The 22163-nt window shown below is 40.0% G+C and overlaps 1 protein-coding gene and 1 long non-coding RNA gene across 3 annotated transcripts; one reads left to right on the top strand and one right to left on the bottom strand.

The window, feature by feature from the left end:
* Positions 1-181: 181 nt before the first annotated feature.
* IARS2 (isoleucyl-tRNA synthetase 2, mitochondrial) lies at positions 182-22158 on the bottom strand. 2 transcript variants are annotated; one of them, XM_015857177.2, is made up of 23 exons: positions 21790-22158; positions 21541-21663; positions 20419-20575; positions 19753-19901; positions 19615-19664; positions 19407-19516; positions 19231-19321; positions 18771-18886; positions 17570-17739; positions 17135-17225; positions 16773-16924; positions 15419-15579; positions 9538-9640; positions 8863-8956; positions 5044-5152; positions 4166-4268; positions 3290-3415; positions 2774-2905; positions 2140-2246; positions 1514-1659; positions 1150-1334; positions 691-835; positions 182-539 (listed from the first exon to the last, which is right to left on the bottom strand). In XM_015857177.2, exons 1-23 carry the CDS (start codon positions 22012-22014, stop codon positions 388-390), a joined length of 2997 nt encoding a protein of 998 aa, XP_015712663.1. In that variant the 5' UTR covers positions 22015-22158; the 3' UTR covers positions 182-387. The 2 variants fall into 2 exon arrangements, with proteins under 2 accessions (XP_015712663.1, XP_015712662.1); XM_015857176.2 differs by having other exon boundaries at positions 1150-1340.
* On the top strand, positions 11576-17128 carry LOC107311016. The gene is made up of 3 exons (XR_001553831.2): positions 11576-11937; positions 12950-13145; positions 17004-17128. It is a non-coding gene; the product is annotated as an uncharacterized LOC107311016 (long non-coding RNA).
* Positions 22159-22163: the final 5 nt, after the last annotated feature.

The following is a 22163-nucleotide window of genomic DNA, read 5'->3' on the forward strand; positions in this document are numbered from 1 at the left end:
TGAAGGACTGTTTCTTTGGGTTCTGCCATCCTATTTCCTGCCCATATGAAATGAGCAGTAAGGCTGCTCAGTGTAGATGTATATAGTATAACTGTATATAACAAGTATAACTGCACTTAGAGAAGATGGGTTACTAAAACAAGTAAATCAGTTGTGGGTTTTTTTTTTTTCCTTTTTGAACCATCATTTTTATTAAGCAGAAAATTCATATACACAGTTGAATATATACATATAGCTCCACCCAAAGCACATAAATTCTGCTCTGGCTGGGGAGGGGATGGGGGTGGGTTCAGCAGCAGTGGTTCCAAGAGCTGTTGGTTCACCACTGCTTTTACGCCTTTCAGTTACTTAGTACATTGGAGCAGCCTGTGTGTAGGCACTCGATCCTCATGTGCTTCCTTTTCCAGAGATGACTTTGAGGCAGCGGGGGCAAGGAGTGCTTGAGGAATCTGAAGTGTACCTCCTGCAGCGAGGGCATTTGGCTTTGGTGGTGGGTAGGGCTATGACTGTATAGGAAGATTCTTCACGAATATCTCCACCTGTTAAAGAAAAACCTTGCTGAGGTTATCTACACGCAGGTGTAGTTAATGTATTCAATCCCATGGATGAAGGGAGCAATCAAACAGGTTACAGTGCAGTAATAAGTAAATATGGCTTAGCAGAGAAGCAGACCTGGACTGGTTTTCTTACCTTCTAGGTTAATCAGAAAGTTTCCTTTGACAATGTTTGCATCTGCAGGTGTTTCTTTAGGTATCTCACTCAACAGCGTTGTTTGAGAAGCCATCATTATTTCATTCAGCTGTGACACTCTCGAAGATTCTTCAACCTGTAGCGCCTATGGAAGAGAGTTAATGTTCAGACCCGGGTTTGCTCCTCAGCATCCTCCTGGTTTCAGATATAAAGCAAAAAACAACAGAACCTATCAGAATTGCTGTGTGATTGCAATAGCTGTCATAGCCTTGTTGGGAAGGGAGCACAAGTTTGCTTATGTGAGACATGGGCCTGTACCATCTCCAGCAGTCCCAACCTCAGCCATGTTGTGACTGTGTGTTTTTATGGCAAGCACAACAAAGCCATGTACTGAAGCAAGTCTGCAGCAATCAGCTTTTTTTCGCACATACAGCTCTAATTTTTAGACGCATCTTTTACCTCCATTAATTCAAACAGCAATCCAGGCTCAATTACAATGATGACTTCATATTCCGAAGCATTCTTGCCAGAGATGGACCCAAGGAAAGACTCTCTCACTGCACATGCACCTTCAATCGCTTCCTCAATGCCAGGTTTCTTCCACCCTGAGCTTGCATTAATCCAGCCAGTACGAAACACACCCTCTGAGTCTCGAAAGGAAAGCAAACAAAGGGAATTTTAATTAAGCATCTTTCTATTGAAGAGTTTAAGTGAATAAAATAAGCCATTCTTTATTTATCTCTGTATTGGTATTGCTTTGAACTATACAATTCAACAGCTCATCAGAAGAGGTCCCTAGAAAATGATGCGTGCTTTACTTTACCTTTCTTGTAAGGGAGGTGCTGGAAAACCTCCTCTGCCAAGTGAGGAAGAATTGGTGCGAAGGATCGAACTACTACATCTAATGCCTCTGCTAACACAGTTTGGCATGAACGACGCTTAGGATCTTTTTCTTCTTCACAGTAGAGCCTGCAGGAGATGTGAGTGTTAAGTTTGTACTTCCACGTTAATGTTATTAGTCAAGAATCGTAACCTTACATGGAATGAAGCTTGAAGATCAGGAAATGATGTCAGGCTGCCCAGCTAAGTGCTAAAAGCCCCTTCCCTATAGACTTGCAAATATCACAGCTGTGTGCACGTCTAGGCAGAAATACAGCTTCAAAAATCCCTTCTTAAAACATAGTTTCCATGTTCACAATGCTCAGTTACTTTCCAAAATGATTCAGTGCCCCTAGAGGATAGACCAGAGAAGCACACTGAGCAAAAGACTCCGCTGATGGTAACTAAGCTCTCACCTGCAGACCTGAGTGCACAACAGCACAACCCAGAATGGTAACATGTCACCCAAATGGTGAGTGAATACAACCTTCACCTCAAAGGGATTCATTTTCATCATCATTATTTTTCCTTTCTTACTCGATGGCTTCAAGGCAGCAGCAATGAACTCACCTGTCCTTGATAATGCTGAAATAAAAGGTAGACAAGTTCCTGGAGCAGAACGCTTGCAGCAATCGAACAACTTTGCTGTAGTCGTATCCTTTGTATGCTTCTGTAACCTGGGAGAGGGAGCAGAGAGAGAAGAACAGGCACGTTGGTTTTCACCACACAGCGTGCGGAGACCACCCCAATGAATCTGAAACATGGACTGGGGTAAGTGGAGTCTGGGAGAATCTTTTCCTCTACAGGATGTCAGAGCAAAAGTGAGGTGAGAACATTAAAATCAAAGCCTTCCTCTTAGAAGCTGACAGGTGCTAAAAGAAGCACGATGTGATTATTATTTGCATACCTGCTGCACGCTTTGCTCATACGCTTCAAGCACGTTTCATAGTTTCATAGTTTTCATAGTTTCGTGCGGGTTGGAAGGGACCTTAGAGATCATCGAGTCCAGCCCCCGGAATTCGAGCCTCTGTGTAGCAGAGCGGCACTTCTACCACTTGCGCCACAGGGGGGATTCGAACTCCGGGCCCCAGTGTTGCAAGGCGGCGTCTTTAACCACTGCGCCACCGGGGCACACGTTACTCTGCTGTGGCCAAACAAAACCATTACACACACATAACATTCATCTAAACAGAATTATTCATACCTTGCTGCCGTAGTCTTGCAATAAATGCAGCATGTATTGGTCTACTATGTACATCTCTGAGGGAGGGATGGAATCCGTTTCTGGATTGAAGCCAGCCATATTTCCCAGCATGAAACGTAGCGTATTCCGAAGCTGGGAACAAAGCAACCAGGTTAGACACTGATGCTCTGAACTTCGAATGAAACACAGAATGAGAATGTCCTGTGACTAATTAACTAAAGCTGGTTGCTTTTCAAATTGATTGATGGATTAATTACAGAACGCCATGAAGAACATATGCCAAAAGGACCTACAGAAACTGTAAAGACTGGGGGTTACCTAAGCTTGCTGCACAGAGCACACGTTTATCCTTCACACATTCCCTGCTTGATCCGCACACATAAAGAGCACAGCAGCACCCACCTCTATGTGAGTTCACTGAAGCCTTTTGCAGTGAATTCTACCTATCCAACACAAACCCAAATATAAAGAGGGCCTGTCCTTAGAATGAGGAGTATTAGCGCATTTGGTTCTTACCTTGTTGATGTCATCTCTGGCAGCATTGAGCACCACAGGCCCAATCAGTACCTCAGTGAAAACATTGGATTCAGCCACCCACCAGCGGAGAACATCGGCACCATACGGGGGGTCCTTGGTGTGATCCTAAGTAGAGATAGAGAGCAAAACTGGTAAGAGAGCCCTGCAGCACAGTGGGCACTGCAGTTCCACACTGACAGTGCTGTGGGGTATCTGCAGCTGTGCACAGAACCATTGCATTTGGAGGCCTTCACCCCTCCTTTGGCAAGGCTAACTGCTAAGCCGGGACTACAGCATGCACTCAGCACTGTGTATGGGCAATGGTAGAATTAAATATAGACTGACATCACAGCCTTGAATCCTTTGGATACTTAACATTAAAATATCAACGTTAGTATCTGAAGATACATATATATTTTCTTCATACTGTTTTCAGCTCTGGAAATCACAACAGAAATCAAGTTTCCCAGATCAACAAGTAGCCCCCAGTTGAGACCAGAAGGCTTCTGGGGTGCAAACAACTGTTTTGATGCCCACACTGTTAGGCACAGCTAAATGTAAGTTAAAACCTCAAATCCCACCTCCATATCCTTGCACAAACAGTGGTTATTCTTAAATTAAAAAGGAATTATTCTAAATCTGCCTCAAAATTTACTTCCTCTTAGCTGAGAACAGCTTTTATTAAAGCACTACAATTGACATAAAGTAACTGAAGGTTTTTACTCCAGCCAAATGGAACTGCAAAGTAGCCAAAGTCTCTGGAAAAGCTTTCTAGAGTTCTGCTTGAAGACAGCTGCATTGAGAAAAGACAGCTGCAGAATCTGGCAGTGGAAACTTCTAATGTGCAGTTCTAGGAAGCTCAAGAGTTTGACTTACTTCACCTCCATTGATCACCACATCAGGGTCGACCACATTGCCAATGGATTTGGACATCTTTTCCCCTTTCTCCCCAAGAGTAAATCCATGAACTACCAGAGTCCTGAAGAAAAGATTTCACAGAAGAAAAGAACATCACTGAAAACAAATCGATGTTAAGAACAGATTCCTAATGAAGGTATTTAGAGGTGAAACCATACAGAAATCTACTCTGGCAAGTCTCAGGTCTCATCCATAGAGTTCAACCCAACCACGAATACGCCGTGCTACCAATCCAAGCAGAGCATAAATGTTCGTTATCCTCATTTCATCTCACCACCATAGCAGACATCCAGGCACTTGTTTCAGATGTATTAAAAACTAAAATATTATCTACTATTCAAGCCGACATATTTCTTAAGAGTTGCTCAGCCTCTTAGCAATTGACTCATGTTACTCTCCTGTGTTTCCTGTCTTGGAGGCAGTATGTCACAGCTATGAGGCACCATGCACATGGTGACACTGGATGCCTTACAGCCACATGTTCCAGACACACCTGCCAGCGACTGTAAGTGATTTTCATACTGTATCTCCCATAATAATCTCTTTGATTATAGGAATGCAAGACACAGCAGAAGGGCAGACTTTAATACCTGCATCTGATAATGCAATAGGATATAACCCGAATAATTAAGAAAGAAAACGTCTACTAAGATGGACGTTTTTTAAACAATAAATCCATTCCAATCTAATTTACAGAAAACTTTCCAGTGAAAACACAAAGGTGTAAATCAGATACACAACAATGGTTTCATTTCTTTATATGCTACTATCCACACTATCAAAAGCCTACTATTTCATAAAGGAACTTGTAATGTACTCGCAATCTGTGCACTTACTTATATGGTGCTTTTTTCCTTGTTGCCACACTTGTTAATAGAGAAGATTGAAACCAGCCTCCCAGCTGGTCTTTTCCCTCAAGGCATACATCTGCTCTTTGCTCTGTGCCTTTAAAAATAGAAGAATAGAAGCCATAGAATCATTTCGGTTTGAAAAGACCATTAAGACCATCATGTCCAACCACCAGCCCACCCACACTGAGCACATCCCTCAGTGCCACATCTCCATGGTTCTCAAACACCTCCATGGACAGTGGCTGCACCAGCTCCCTGGGCAGCTCTTCCAAAGGAGAAAGGTTTCCTAATAACCGACCTGAGATACAACATTATCCAAGTGAGACAATTTTGCACCAGTACTGCAACATTTGTTTAAATCCAAGAGTTGCTGAAATCCAGCACTGAACACATCAGCAGCTTGGTTTTCACTGAGCAAGACTATGGAAACAGAAGGTACAGCGCTCAGAGCTCTTAATGGAGCAGTAAAGCCGTAATGGCCCCCCTGATGAAATTCAGTCACTGTGTGAAAGGGGGCAAGATGTGTTGATTCAAGAAGCCCCTCCTAGTCCAACACAGTTCCAGTCAAGTCACTATCAGAGAAAAGCATAACATGTAAGTCACAGAGCCTACAAATGTGCCACACTGTATTTGGAAGAACGCAGGGACAGGAATTCCCAGATGCTCAAACATTTCCCTGCTCAGCTTTTAACTTATAGTTCCTCTTAATCCACTTCTTAGGACCCCTGAGACAATGCTTCTTTCTGCTGCTGCCACCCTTGATTTATTTGCTTAACCTAATGGAAGTTTCGATATTTAGATCCATCCTGCAATAAAAGGAAGTTCAACATTACAAAGGTCAAGGCCACGCAGTTACAGCTCGCGCAAGGAAAACGTGTGGGTGGATGGAATGGTTTTTAACACGTTTATTCCTTCACAAGAATCCACAAGGAGTTTGGGTCCTCTACCTCAGTTTCATTAAAGTTACAGCGCTTATATATAAATGAATTAGAACCATGAAGATCTAAGTTGAAGAATACGTTCAAGCAAGGCAGTGGAGCCTTCAGTTACCTCTTTGACACTGGATTGTAGTACATAGGTCATTAAGGAGAATGACAATTTATGATCCTCCAGGTTTGGATTTCAAGATTCCATATCTTTGATCTTACAGACTTTGACTTTTGGATTAAACGTATTGTATTTTAATGCCAGGAATGAATCAGCTCAGATAAATTCAAGTCTCTCAGTCAGCACAAAAGTTTAAGCACACAGATAGGCAAGTTGTAAAATAATCACATTCATTCCGTTAAATATTAGCCAATAAGATAGGGAAGGAGTTGTACTGAGAATTACCATCATCGCAGTGTGAAACTATGGGTGACTTTTACCAAGAGCAGATCATACACTGATGGAGTTCAGCGTGCGTTTGTATAGGAAACTCTTTAAACAATGGTGATTTCAGGTTTGTAGCACACACAGTACTCTGCCCATGAGGGAAATGATGAGCTTTATAGGACAGTATTAAGACTGCAGGAGAAAGAGGGGATATCCAGTGATACTTGCACCATTTTGGTCCTGCAACTACAGGAACTGAAAGTCTGATCTCAATGTGTGAGTTGCACCTCACTGTCACAGTGCCAATGCAGAACGGCACAGTCACCCCCACTTTGGCTCTGGGGCCCACACAACACTCCATCTCATGAGCTGAGTGCTTTACTCACACACAGCGCGTTCAATCCTATGTAAGCTCAGACCCAAGTTCCCCAACTCACAGAGGTGATATTTTTCGGGAGAACAGCATGGTTTTGTCTTGGCAGGGAAGTCTGTAAAGCTGTTTATTCCTGCTGGTTACTTTCCATTTATAGTTTTCAGTAACTCGAGTTCACTGTAGAAAGCCACGATTATGAACATGAGTCACACGGTTTTAGCCATCCATTACAGCCTCCAGTTGTCCTGAAATAACTCACGTGCTGCAGCCCTTTAACAGAACCACTGCTCCGCATTACTGTCCTCACAAGGTGAGCGACAACTGCTGTTATCACTGATCTCTTACCACAAAATGAACAGGTAGCACTTTGCAGGTAGCACGCCAACTCCCACGTGCCAGTGTGCCCTCATGACTTTAAGCTGCAGGAAGCTCTTGGAAGCAATTCTGGGTTTCTCCCTGGATTACATCCTTTTTCTTTTTCCTTAAGAAGTATTTGGGAAAAGGAACCTGACCAGTTAGTTCATTTGTAAGCCTTGCCAATTACTTTTACTTCCATAGGGAGAAGTTAAGCAAAAGGTTTTAAAAGCCGGGGCACACTGAGAAATACAAAACAAAGCTACTGATTAGATCAATTCTCTTCCAAAGTGCATTCTTCATAAAGGGAAAATTACATTTGTCATTTTATGTGAATCTCTGGCTTTGTGTTTCCATTTCTGTGTCAGTGACTGGGAGACATAAGGAAACACAACCTTTGTAGCAGTTCTGAAGGTAAATTGCTTATGAAATCACCTTCCTCGTTAGTCCTATCCCCACATTTTGAACCAGTTGGGTTACTCCAGTCGTGGCAAAAGTAAGAAGCCTCACACACCAAGTTCCAGCAGGTTTCATGAAGACAGATGAGCAGGCAGAGAAGAGGCACTTTAAGGCTACCATGAAGAAAGACGTCCATATTGTGAAAGATGAAATATTTACTAGAATCCATGAGAGCCTCAAATGGACTAACAGCAAATCAAGGGTACTGATTCTGCTATTACTTATTAAACGCAGCATCCTTTCTTTACACAGAGTTTTTGCATCCTGAAGTGTTAAACGCTCAGAGAATTGAAGGATGTATCTATTTTATCACATAAAATGCCACTACTTCTCAGCACTTCTGAAAATCAAACCAAGCCAGAAACTTTTCTAAAGAGAATGAACTTTAACGTATGTAAAGGTCTTCTATAAAATGAGTGTTTGCTGATGGCACTGTTGCCTGACCACGTTGCTATGAAATAAAACCTCTGGTACTAACGTGTTTTATAATTCAACAAGATTGTTATCACGTAATTGTGTGCTGAGAGTTTAAAGTCCAGACTCAATGCATGGGACCAGCCTCCTCCTCTAGCAAGAACTCCTGACTTTGGACTATCTTCCAGGCAAACAGTGTGTTCTGCACGGGTAGATAGCAAGATACACACTGTGTTGTGTATATTAACCTGAGTTGAACACAAAATTACTACCTATTTTTCTATAATCTTATTCTATCTTTTTTCATTTACAGAAGATCTGCTGGGTAGCAACTACTGACAGCTGGAACTACAGACAACGTACAGCAAATAAAGTATTTTAAGCAACAATATACTGCTTTAGTTACTGTCAGTGATCAGCAACAAGTACTACTGTGTTCCTACTATGTTGTTAAACTTCCTTTGATTCAGCAACTGATCTCAGTTCTGGTCTGTTTCAAATGCAATCCACTGGCACAAACTGAAATTTATTAAGTGAAGAATAATTTCAAAGCTACCAACTAGCAGTGAAATGCTTTGGTTATCTGTGCTGTGAAATTCTATACCAAGAACAAATATGCTCTGATTAGGAGATATGTTGTATGACATATGACAGGTTCAGACCCAGCAATGTATTCTAAAAATCAATGCCACCTTCAACTACAATGAATGTGAGTTTGCCAACAGCAAACCCTCCTCTTTACAAGCAAAAGCAACTTTAAAGGAGGTCACAAGCAGTTTGCTGCTTGCACAGCCTGACTCAGTTTTGCTCATACCAAGAGCATCATGCAAAACAGTTACATTTTGTTCTCCAAATACTATAAAAGAATCATCAACACATTAATTCCGTACCTTCTAAAACATGAGCCCAGGAAGTTCCACTATCGAACCAGATGTCCAGGACATCCTGCCCCTTGACATAATCCAAAACATCACGACCACCAGCCTAACGGGAGAAAAACAATGGTTAAGAAATGCAAATCGAATACATCATATCATCAAAGCTTTTCAAAGCCAGAAATACAACACAATTGGTTTCTGGACCAGTTCAGGTCATGCTACCAAACTCCTTGAACAAAACACAGAATAATTCAGATACACAATTTCTGATGAAAAACCCAAACTGAAGAAGGAAAATTTACCAAAGAAACTGAGATGGCACAGTAACACTACAGTTTCTGTTCACTTTCTAACACAGTTGTAGAGGGAACAATACAAAGACAGGAAGAACTAAATACAAATCCAGACATTTTAATGGCAAAGACTCAACATATATTAGTGCTGATGTTTAATTAATTAGAATGCTAGTATCCCCTCCGTCTAAAAAGAGGAGAATGGAGATCAAGGCCCTAAATTAACAGCACGAATCTGAGTTTTGCCATATTCAGGTGCCACTTTCTGAATGTTCCTTTCACAAGATACCTTCTCACTAAGGCAGAAGATTGAAAACAATCATGAGATCGTATATTTTTCACTACTTCCCACCACTGAACCATTTCATGCACTTGTATTTAAGTCAGAAATTACCTTTGCTACAGCCTCTTTTGATAACAGCTGCTCAATAGGAAGGGTCCACCACGCATCCGTTCCTTGCTGCTCCACTATTTTGATGACATCTGTGATTGTTTCACTGGGTTAGTAGGGAAAAAGACACGTTCAAAATGACACATTCAGTTGTTGTCCACAGTAGGTAAGGTGATGTTGAATTGATTTTTGACATTATCTAGACATACACTGAGACAGCTTAATAAACAAAGTACTGCACTTAGTCTTCCTGATTCACAGAGCATTTAACGAAGAGGTAATTATTAAAACTTCAGGTGTATTTAAAGGAATACAGCAGATCAACCTGACTCAAAAACATCAAACTAAAAGCACCGCATTACCTATCAGAGGTGAGTTTTTAATTCCTCACTTCTCAAGTTGAACAATTAATGTACATCTTGACTAAGTGTTGCAAAAGGAGAATAAGCAAAATAACTGTCTGGCACAATTCTCTTGCAAATACAGAAGGCTGATGATTTAACTCCCTTAGAGTCAGTGCTTAGTTTTATGTTTGGACATCAACATGTTTTCTCTGCAGTGCTGCTAAGCTGAGCTGTATCACTACAACATTTACTTGGCTCTTACAGACAAATCTTAAGCACAAAGAACCTAAGTTCTCCAAGAAGCTGTAAAACAAATTATTACATAGTAACACCGCCAGGCAGGTAGGTGAGAAAACACCGTTTGACTCTTGATTGGGGGGATAAAATTACAATGCCAGACCTACCATGGTCTTTTCAAAGTAAGTCTGCCCAGAACAACAGAGGATATTTTATGGAGATGAACACACTAATCAGTAACACTTCCAAAATGGCAGACCACCATCACTCTTACCGCTCCAGATCTGACTGGATGCCATTCACCTTCCAATTGAAGGATCTTGGGACATAATTTATGACTTTGTAATGCACCTGCTGTTTATCTTGGTAAAACAGCATTTAGCAGCTCCATTTCTCACTGCTATCTTTTCCTTTCAGAAATATTTGCATAGAGGCTTATTTGTCTGTACAGTTGTCCAGTTGTGTCCCAAAGACAAATGCAAACAACTCCAGCTCTGGTACGCTCCCTGGAAGCTAGCCAGCAAACATCCCTTTATGGCTTCTCTCCTTCAGGCTAAATCTATAAATTCAGAGAGCTCTCAGGAAAAGACAGTTCAATGACAGCAGAAATCAGTTTTCCAGACAAATATCTCTCATCAGATCTAAGCTTTAAGTAAAGGAGGTACAGCCGGAAGAACTATCACTCAGACACGGTGTTTGATTTTCAGGTGGTCCTGTGTGGAGCCAGGAGTTGGACTCAATGTTCCTTGTAGGTCTCTTCCAACTTGGAACTATTCTGTGATTCAGAGTTCTCTGACATTGCAACTATAGATTTACCCCAGAGTTCTAAAGAAATCAGGAGGGGAACAAAAAAGAAAGGAACAAAAAAGAAAGGAAGAAAAAAGAAGGCTTCCAAATAAGTAATTTCAACTAGAAAAATAGATTTGCCAAAGCTGCTCTAAGTCTGCATTCGGTTTTGTACCTCTCAAGCTCCTCCAGCTTCACTGCAAACAAGCAAACTAACTGGATAGTCTTAAGGAAGGCTAAAGGTTATTCGTTAATGTGAGCAGGCCTGTTGTGTTCAGTACATTTCTGTGCAGTGCTTGTTCTGTAGGAATAACGTAGGGTAATGATTTACATCAGCAGTGTCTGAATAGAAGCTTTTTGAGGGAGGGAAAAGTGAAATACACCCTACTGTTTGCTGCTGTCAAAGCTGTGTTGCTACCCATCTCTCCTACGGTCTATCATCAAAATTTAAAGGAGGGGACAAGTGGGACAGAAACACTGCAGTAGTGCAAACTGTGTCACTTGTAGAGAAGAGAAACTGCTCTCCTCATCAGCAGCAGGTTGTCATCAACTGTTACCAGACGAGAGAAAAACGAGTACATTTAAGTTATCAGTAGTATAAGGAGGAAGATCATTGCAAAGTACTCTCATGAAGGGTCCAAGAGAAAACCACCTTCCTCAAATAACTACTCATCACTTTATAATCTGTGAGCTTCAGAGTGAGCATGGTAATTCCCAGAGTTAGCAATAAACACCATTGTAAAACTTTGCCCTGTATTCATATGCGGTATCTGGAAGAACTTGCATTACGTGTCATTTGCTACGTTTTTAACACTGAAACTCCTACGGCAATTCACGCTACCACGACACCAGCCAATCACTCTGAAGGCTGATATTGATTATGCTGAACACTTATTTAATGTGTTAACAGAAATTAGGCTGCATTATGATATAGACAGGAGAAGAATACAGTTCCTGATGGTCTCTCGACCTCTTTTCAACAGCAGTAAAGACGACAACTTATCTTCTTTCTAACATGAATTGGGATACTTCAGCAGTAAGTATTTAGGTTACGGTAAGTTGCTATTGCTCACAAGTAACTGAGACATTCAGTGTTTTAAAAAGCTAATTAGCGTGCACAGTAGAACTATATCCAAAACGGGTTGGTTTTCTTTCCTGTCTGTTTTGTGTGTGTGTGTGTGTGTGTTAGAAATGTAAGTTACTTGCAAATCAGAGGCACAGAATGGGGGACAAGAACTCTTTTACTGTAATAACTTTTGCAATACTTATTGGCAAAGCTGCAATTATTATTATCTGAACAGGGTATTTGTAAAATTAAGAAGCTAATTCATGAGATAAAAAGAAAGCATGTATCTCGTATTTATTTCCTGATCTGGAAACATTAAACTCCGGTTTTAGTTTTGGATCTCCTCTTCTTCAGGTTTCACAGTTTCCTTAAATCAGAATGTTTTCCTCAAGGAATTCATTACATTTTGAAAGCTGAGAAAGTTTCTGTATTTGGGCATTTATTCTACTTAATCTTTTTTCCCCTGACTTGTGCAGAAAAATCACACTTGTATTTCTACATTCTCCTAATTCTTACTAGAAATTGCAATAATTAAAACATCTTTTTTGCCTTCTGGGTTTTGATCATTATAATCATTATTTAATTTCTGACTGTAATGTGATGAGGCTCATTCTACAAAAAGAACTTAGCAGAGTGTTCAATTTATAAGCTTAGACAACAGTATCATAAATTCAAATCTATTCAGATCAAGGGCTACGTGGGGCCACAGCAGCAAACAAGAAGACCCATAAGGAGATCTGGCATCAAACCTGACGCATAAAAGATTACAATCTAACTTTCAGCTTGCAAGTCAGAAGGAATATTTTGCAGTCACCAAAGATTGTGTCTGTTTGGGAGCAGCAGTTCTATTTTGAAAGAGGAATTTCCTGCTAACTTCCACATGACAAATTCATGTGGTCTGACTTACAGAGGGGCCCCCAGCAATTTCTATTAGGGATCTATTTTCTGCCAAATCTCTTTATTATTATTTATTTTATTCCAGTTGATAACGGATAGAAAGGATCATTCAAGACAGACCACTGGTGCTCTCATATGTAACAGCAACTCCATGTGGACTACACTGACTTCCAGTGGAGATGCTGTTACTTTTGATAGCGGCTCAAAGACTCCGGATCAGCTGTTCCTGGAATTACATCTATCCAATGTTCAAGATCTGAAAACAGCTTGAGTTTTGAAATGTGAGTTATTATTTACTGTTGTATAAGTGATATTGGATTATTTGCATGATCTATGTATGAAACTACTCAAGTGGTAGAAATATGTCAGCAGCCTGTTTTCAATGTGACAATACAAATGCAATGAAATACTGAGGCTTATGTATTTTCTTCAGTAAGAACTGGTGTCCAGGAAAATGACCTATGAATTGACAGACTGCTTTCAAAACGTGCCTGTCATTTCTATAGGCCAATATTCTGTGCACTTTACCTACTCTGTCTGCCAAAATCTGCTATTAAAAGTCCGCTTTAAACCTTTGACGAGCATTTCACATTTTACTTTGAAAACTTCACCTCTACTGTAAAACATTTTAGAAGTAAGGAGAACTTTGAGCATCAGAAGCTGTCGATTGAATTAAATAAATCTAATTTTGCAAGCATATTGGATAAGTCTCTTTTTCTCCCCTTGAATAACGCTCACTGAACATGCCATTGTACCCTTTTGCTCAGTCACAGGCATGTGCAGCTTCTGGGGCAACACCCACACACAAAGGGGAGAGCCATTAATCGGCTGCAAATAGCAAAATGCCCTTGTAGGCACATATACAACTCCTGGAACCATCTCACACTGCTTAAGCACCTCCAGAAGACATGCATTGAACTGCTTTTCAGGATAACTTTCCTGTACCCCAGAAGAATTACCTTACATCCCTCCTTTCAAATGCTTTCTGTACCAGGTAGGACTGTCATCCTGGATCAGCTCCTTTAGCTGCTGAAGGAGCAATTCCTTCAGTGCCCTCCATGTCTGACTGCCAGTTGCTGAACTGTATTTCGTTATACTCTTTAGTTTGTTTTAGAAGTGAGTCAGTAACAACTTTTAGCAAGTACAAGGAACACACTTAAGCCTACTCTAAAAATGGACTACAATAAGTATTCCTCAAAACCAGCATATGTTTGCACCAAAAATAGATTATCTTAAAATATAGTAATAGTTTGTGCAGGTAAAATGATTTCACATTCCACAAAGCCTCCATATTTCCTGATGTGCCTCAGCATTACTCAAGTACTATAAATGACTACAGTTATTGTAGTCATTTCTCACAGTTATTGCCTACAGTGAGAGGCAAAGTACTCACCTGTGCACCTACACACCCAGTCACACCAGGTAAAGCTAAAGACTTAAAGTCCAATCCCTGCTGCCTACACCCCACGTCTCACTAACTATCACATTTCCACGCTCAGTGTAGCTTCTGGAAAATGAGCTGGACAATTTCTGGAATATTTACTCATCACCAAAATAAAGAAAGTTCTGTAACACAATTTAAGTTAGTCTCCAGCTGTGTAATCTTACAGCCCATATTGAATTTACACAAACATTACTGAAGTTAAAATGTATAGAAAGGAGTTCTGTTAGCACACAATAAGGCAGAAAACAATCACAGAGATGAATGGTGAAAACAGAACTCTCCAATATTATTCATATGAAATGACCTCTTAGAGGCTGCTCACAGTTGAATACCCCTCTGCTGCCCAAAGGAGTAAAAACAGTAACCTATTAATTCGTAAGAGACAAAAAGGACTTTATTTGGCTGAGGTTTCCTTTTTTAAAGCACAGCTGGATTTCTTCTGTGTTACACTGTCTGAAATTCAGTGTTTGCAAGAACTGGATACTATTAACAAAAGACGGCAGAACAAGGCACCTGAAGCTCTAGGCCAACCAAATTACACACCCAGAGTTCACCCACTCCCTTTACTGAAGCTGACTCTTCAAAACCACTCATTTTACTTTGCAACTAAGCGTAGTTCTTTATTCTCCAACTGATTTTGTTATCCTGCTTCAGATTTCTTATTGTCAGTTAGTGAATTTCAAACAGTTATTTTGTCAAAACATCAGTATTATTCAATTTATAGTGCTAAGATTATAGTTAGGATCTATATTAGTCACAACTTGCATTTTATTCCTTGCTTAAATATAGAAGTAGTGACTACTGCTTAACTTGAAGGTGGAGGATGAAAGTAGCAGTTACTACAAAGGAGATTCTTCAGATAACTTAAGTATCTAAGTAAACTCATACCTGCTAGTTACGTAAAGTCACCTTCAGTAATGAGTTTCTGCCTGTTTTAATCTATAGCTAAATTAGGTGTGTGTATAAACAATTGCAAGTAAGAACATATTTATACTGGAATAGTGATAATAAGTTTTAAATTATACTACCTACATAAGTTTTATAATACTGTATAATTGGAGTAGAACAGAGCTCATTCCTTCATTTCTTAGTATATAGTTAAATGAATACCTGTTTATTAAGCTTTCTCCTGTGTCCTTCTGATAAAATACAGGAATAGGAACACCCCAACATCTTTGCCGTGATATACACCAAAACGTCCTCCTGTCCAGCATTTCAAGCAGTCTGTTCATTGCAGATGTAGGAATAACCTTCACTTTTTTTAGCACTTCCTATAAAGGAGATAGTAAAACTGATGGACAAGATCCAGCAGACACACACTGTTCCTCACTAACATATAACACATACAGTCCACCATAGAATCACAGAATCTATACAGTTGGAAGGGAACTTTTAAAGGTTATTTCGTCCAAGTCCCCTGCAATGAACAGGGACATACACAGCTCAATAGGGTTGCAAAGAGCCCCATCCAGCCTCGCCTTGAAAGTCTCCAGGTACAGGACATCAACTACATCTCAGGGCAACCTCTTCCAATACCTCACCACCCACACTATAAAAGACTTTTCCCTTACATCTAATCTAAAACTACCACCTTTAAGCTTGAAACCATTTCCCCTTGTTCTAACACAGAAGACCCTGCTAAAGAGTCTATTTTCTTCTTTCCTGGAGCTCCCCTTTAAATGCCGAAGGACAACTATCATGTCACTTCCAAGCCATGTTCCAGAGCAACCAACATACATACATACATATATATATATTTGCTAGCTCTAACAGACATACCCTATGTGAATCAGAAATAGCTTAAGCATCTGTGCTTTGAAACTACATCTTGACACACGCTACCTGTATTACAGAGTATGGGTTACCACTCACCCTTCACCCCACTGAATAACCATCTTATTTTAATTCTTTCTAGATAAAGATGAATATGGAATAAACAGGCCATGCCCTATTTAGAGCAAAATCACTGTTACCAAGACAGCCTAATACACTGCATGGAGCTCTCTGTATAATTTCAAAAAACACTGTATATTTCAAACAATGTTTTAAAATGATTTAAAATAGGACTGTAGCAAAAGAAACAGATGACCAAACAAAGGCATCTGACCTTGTAAGACTACTGTCATAACAAAGCTAACTTTACCAATGATAAAAAAAATACATGTTTCAAGGTCAGATTAGAACAGACAGTTTAAGAAACATTTTGGGGTAAAAAATTCAGTAGCTCTTTAAGAAACTTTTAGACCTCATTTAAATACAATGAACAAACTTATCAGTCATTATTTCCATCCTGAATTCTATCAATATTGCCAAATAATAACATGACAACATTAATCATTTCTATAATACCTGACAATTGTGTATTGTCTGTACTGGTCTGTAGTGACTTGTATCAAGACTGTTTCCCTATTTCAAGTATTGTCAGCCACCTTTAAGTGTCCCACAGGAAAGCAAAGTAAGATACCTGTGCTGTAGCCTTTACATCTTCTGTGTTTACAAACCACTGTTTGCTGGCACGAATAATCATTGGTTTTTTAGTCCTCCAGTCATATGGGTAGCTATGCACATATTTCTCCTCTTTTAACAAACTCCCTGCTGCTTGAAGCATCTTAATGACTAAGAAAAAGAAACAAAGCAAGATGAAAATCGGGTTTGACCACAACATTTATGTTAACTTCAATTAATTCCTTTCCAGGAAGAACACGTATAAAGAAGTGCTTGCATCTCATCCACATTCAAACATCTTCAGTTTATACAAATCCTCAAGACACAGCCTGCAGGGATGTGACAGATAAAGTAACAAATGGCTAAACAGCAGATACTCACCAGTTTCGTTTCCCTCATTGAGTACATTCTTGTTTTTAAGTTCAGGACCTGCAGCTTCAGTAAAACGCCCACTTTCATCCACAAAGCATTCCTGAAAAATAAAAACACAGATTATGGAAATAAAATACTAAATGACTATTAATTACTTTTTTTTTTTTTTGGTAGTCAAAAGCAAGTTAAGCACTCTCTGAGTAGCTACTTTTCTAATGAGAAGCAAATTATGTCAGATTTGAGTATGCTTCAGGTTTAACAAACTGCAGCTCTGTAGTTTTCCTTCAGACAAGTTAATTTGACATGAGAAGAAGCAAACCCCAGAATATTTGCAGAAGCACCATCTTCCATCACATCATTGGTTAGTATTTGAATGGTTTTTCAACCTAACAGTTAACCAGAAGTTGCAGGAAATTGAGAGCAAAAGATGAAATAATCAAGTACCGTGGATAGCTGATGGTGAGAAGCTACACTGTAGTCTTCCATACCATGAGCTGGGGCTGTGTGAACTAATCCTGTTCCTTTTGCCATTGTCACATGATTTGCAGGTAGAAGAGGAGATACTCTGCCAGGAATTGTGGGATGAGCACAAGAACCATCAGCTAAATCTACACCTAAAAACAGTAAAAAAAAAATAATGGAGAAAGCAGAGAAACAATTCATGGATTCAGCTTCTTACCAGAGAGCGGAAATGGAACAAATGATTGTATGCACAGGACCCTTTTCATATGTAAAAAATGCAAATCTAGAATCAGAGCTTGAACTATCTATCCTTCATGCTACAAAATCACCTTTGTCGATCATTTTCTTCCTAGAGGGAATATGTTTAGGAACAGCTGTCAGGTAGCTTAGCACACAAATACAGAAGCTAACAAATATAAACACCAACTGCCAAGAAGGCTCAGTACTACTATTGCTTTTTACTCTGAAAACGAAGACATGCAAAAACACCAGAATAACTTAAAAAGAAAATGTTACTGCAATAGGTTTCTCACCTCCTTCATATACACACATTTTCCTGAATCACAAATACAGGTGAATGACTCAAATCCATAAATGGCACAATAAGCACCTCAAAACGCTGAATCAGAAGTCTGCCTATTACAAAATATGACTCTGCAGCATGTTGGAATGCAAATTTAACTGCTGCAGTTCCTCAGTACAAATAATAACCTACGATACCTCGATCATCCTCATGGCTATGAATAAGGCTTCAGACACTGAGGCAACGAACTACAACAATAAGAAGTGAAGTGTATTAAATGACAGCGCTGGCTGATAGCACAAGCAGTTATGCTGCACCAGGTATTTTCTTCCACTAGTTTTCATATTATTTAGCAATCGGGCAGTCAGTAAACATACTTGTAACCAGCCCATTGTTGTTAGGGTTGAAAGAGATGAACTGCAATGAGTATAACTAAGATTTTGATCCTAAACAGACTTCCATTCTATGTTTAAATTCTTCAAGTGTAAATCCAGATTTTAAACATTACTTTGAAATCTATGACTGAGAATTTCAGCTACAACACACCAATTCTAAGCCTGACAGACTTCCACATAACACAAAAAAACATCAAAATGGAAGCAAATTTCAATTATTTACAACATTTCTAAGCAACTTAATATAAACGATATTGAAATCTACCTTTACACGTTGATATAACCTCAAACTGTGTGTCCAAAACAGCAGCTGTAGATTCAACTCTATCTGTAGCTAGAATGAAGCGTTCACCAGTAGTTGCGCACTTCACAACTGAATATCTACAATGTAAACACAGATTAATGATACTAAATAATTAGGAACATCATAAAGTTAAGCATGAAAATAATGTATAAAACACAGCAAAAAGACTTTCAAGATGAACATATCCAATTCACTTTTAAATCCAAAAATAATTTCAAGATAGCGTAGCATCAAAAAGAAGAATTAATTAAAAATTAAAACAGAAACTAATATTTTCATTGAGATATGGAATGTGGTTTACAATTGCATTGCTTAAAAAAAGATGCCTTAAAAAATGTAATGGGCATTCAAAGTGTTTTAACTGTGCTGATAAATATTGATAGGAATGATGAGATTGGTGAACCAAGTTAAACACACGTACTCTGCATCTGGCATGTAGCAAACTGCTTGATTCGCGGGCACAGTCCAAGGTTGTGTGGTCCAGACCAGCACACTGGTAGGGGATGATCCATCTACAGATGTAAATTGGAAGCACTTTACTTACAATTATGATAAAAATATAACTTATCAGTCTTAATATCTGCAGGGAAGTCATACCTATCACAGAGGCCAGCTTAGGTGGTGACTTCTGCAGGGGAAATTTCATGTACACAGAACGACTGACATGCTGTTCGTTGTATTCAAGCTCTGCTTCAGCCAAGGCTGTTCTGGGTAGTTAACAAACATAAATTAATATGCTTGAGCATGAAAAGCTACTGATAGCCTTGCTAAAATTTAAAAGGCAGAACAGTAAGTTGATTCTTACTTTGCTGAAGGAGACCAAAACACAGGTTTATAATCCTGATAAATGAAACCCTGTTGAGGAAAGGAAACCAAATGTTAAAAGATTCCGAACCCATAAAACAAACCAAAAGATACATACTTAGTGAGAAAGTGAGTGTACCTTATCATACATTTTGTGGAAGACTCTCAGCTGGTTAGCTTCATACTTTGGATCAAACGTACGATAGCAGTTGGCCCAATCTGCCATGATGCCCCAACGAATGAAGGCAGCTTTCTGTTTCTCAATGGCTCTTTCTGCAAATTCTTTGGCTGGAAGGAATAGTTCAATTAATTATATGCTCTAAGGTCAATATGAAAACATTTAAAATATACTATTAGCGTATTTAAGAAGAGGCTGAGCTGAACATACTGAAAATATATACTAACTACTGACATATATTACATAGATTAATCAAGCTGAACTATATATAATTCAGAGAAGTAGTTACATAAAGTAACTGCAAGAGGTAAAAAGATATAGTTAAGTAAAGCAGAAATTGAAACCCTCTGCTCTTTATTTTATTGTTAAATTCCTGGTCAATGTTACGCATGTTCATTACAGTAACAAATTCAGCCTGTGTTGAGTCATTTTGCTCCTAATATTATATTGTACACCGTCTGCATAGAAAACACATACAGTGACCTTAGAAAGCATCAGCAATACCTGACAGTAACGGCTTAAAGTGCAAAAACTTTATATAAAACATAAAATTCAAAACATGGTGAGTAATATGTAGAAATACTTAAGCCTACTTTTCAAATATAGATATTGCAAACAGTACTTTACCTTTTTGTCTAATTTCCACTGGTGACAGATTTTCAGCTCCTCTGACTTCCGACAATGCCTTCAATTCAATTGGCAATCCATGACAATCCCATCCTGGCACATAATGCACTTTATAGCCTCTCATCATGTGGAAACGATTAGTGATGTCTTTCAAAATCTGAAAGGACAGAAGGTTAGAACTGCAGCTCCCCCATGTGGAGAAGGGACATAATGACTAAAGATATCAGCAACCATCTACCAAAACAGGAGGCTTTCATAAATGTAAGTTTTTGCACCAGAACCTTAAGAAGCTGTGGGAAACATTTTGCTTTTTCCCATTCAGTAGCATTTGTAAGACTATCGCTCTCAGGTTGGAATCTAAACGCACCCAAGCATATTTAGCATCATTATTTGAAACTTAAATGCTTACTTTCAAAGGCACTAACATTCTGTCAGCGGTTCCATTGAGGGTATCAAGATAAAGAACAAATGAAATACAACGAAGTTTCAAGATACCCCAAGGAAAAAAAGAAACCAAAGGCACAACTCAATTATGCATTACAGTAACTGTGTATATGTACGTCTATGTTTACATTAGAACTACATGAATATAAGTAAACATTGATAACAAACACAAGCTGCATTTAATATCATTTAAGAATTAATTTTCTCTAAAAATACTTTCTTGTTTTACATAAACAGCCTCTATGTGGTGTTTATGTCATAGTATGGTCTTCATAGTGCCTTGGTATCTTATGGTATCTCTGTCACTGTATCACTTTCTTTCGCCCATGGAATGAAAATTAAAAGCCCTGAATACCAAAATTAGCCCAAACATTTGGAAGGGTTATTAATAATAAATGGTAACAGAGAGCACACAGTGTGTTACAAGAAGCATTTATCATTTCAAAGCAGCACAGAATCGTAGATTGCTTTGTGTTGGAAGGGACTTTAAAGCCCACCCAGCCCCAGCCCCCAGCTGTGGTAGGGCTGCCCAATGCCCACAGCTCAGGCTGCCCAGGTCCCCATCCAACCTTTCCTCTATCACTTCCATGGATGGGGCAACACAGCTTCTCTGGGCAGCTGTGCCAGGGCCTCACCACCCTCTGAGTATGTATACGTATATAAAGTAAAGGTATTTACTTTATTTAAAGCATGGCCAACGTGAGGGTGTCCATTGGCATACGGTGGTCCATCATGAAGACAGAACTCCTGCTTGGTTTTCCTTTGCCTTTGCCACGAATACAGCTCCAAGAAACCACTTTTCTGCGGAGACAAGAGGAAAACGCCCACCATGTCAACACTCGGCACACTTCCTGCATGGCAGAGCACTTTAAAATCTAACACAAACAAAGCAAACTACGGGCGGAGAGTTGCTGCACGGCCCCCCACCTGCTGCACCTCCAGCTCGGTGTCGGGCTGCAGCAGGCCCGGCAGCTGGGCTGCAAAGCGGCTGTGAGGCAGCAGAACCGTGTCCCGGTACTGCGAGTCGTGCCGGCTCTCCTCAGCAGGCTGCCGGCTGTTGGCCTCCGAATGGGCCGATCGCGCCCAGCCGCAGGCAGCCCCGAAGCGGGCTCGGAGCCGTATCCGCGGCGCGGCCTGCCATGCCCGCAGCATCCTCACGGCTCCACGGCCACGCACTGCGGGAGCTTCCGGCTGCGAGACGGCGAGCGAAGAGCTGGGGATGGGCCGCTAGAAGGGACACGACGAGCCGCAACGCGTTTATTTTTCCTTTCCGTCCCCCTAGAGCGATATAGAGGCGGTGG

This window comes from Coturnix japonica, chromosome 3, assembly GCF_001577835.2.
Source record: "Coturnix japonica isolate 7356 chromosome 3, Coturnix japonica 2.1, whole genome shotgun sequence".
Classification (NCBI taxonomy): Eukaryota; Metazoa; Chordata; class Aves; order Galliformes; family Phasianidae; genus Coturnix; species Coturnix japonica.

Excerpts from the sequence above, each read along its gene's own strand:
- IARS2 (XM_015857176.2), bottom strand. The coding sequence starts at position 22,014 with ATGCTGCGGGCATGGCAGGCCGCGCCGCGGATACGGCTCCGAGCCCGC. Across the intron at positions 18,887-19,230 it reads TGCTACATGCCAGATGCAGA|ATATTCAGTTGTGAAGTGCG; the intron begins GTACGTGTGTTT and ends TTTACATTGTAG. Across the intron at positions 1,341-1,513 it reads GCACCTCCCTTACAAGAAAG|ACTCAGAGGGTGTGTTTCGT; the intron begins GTAAAGTAAAGC and ends TTTCCTTTCGAG.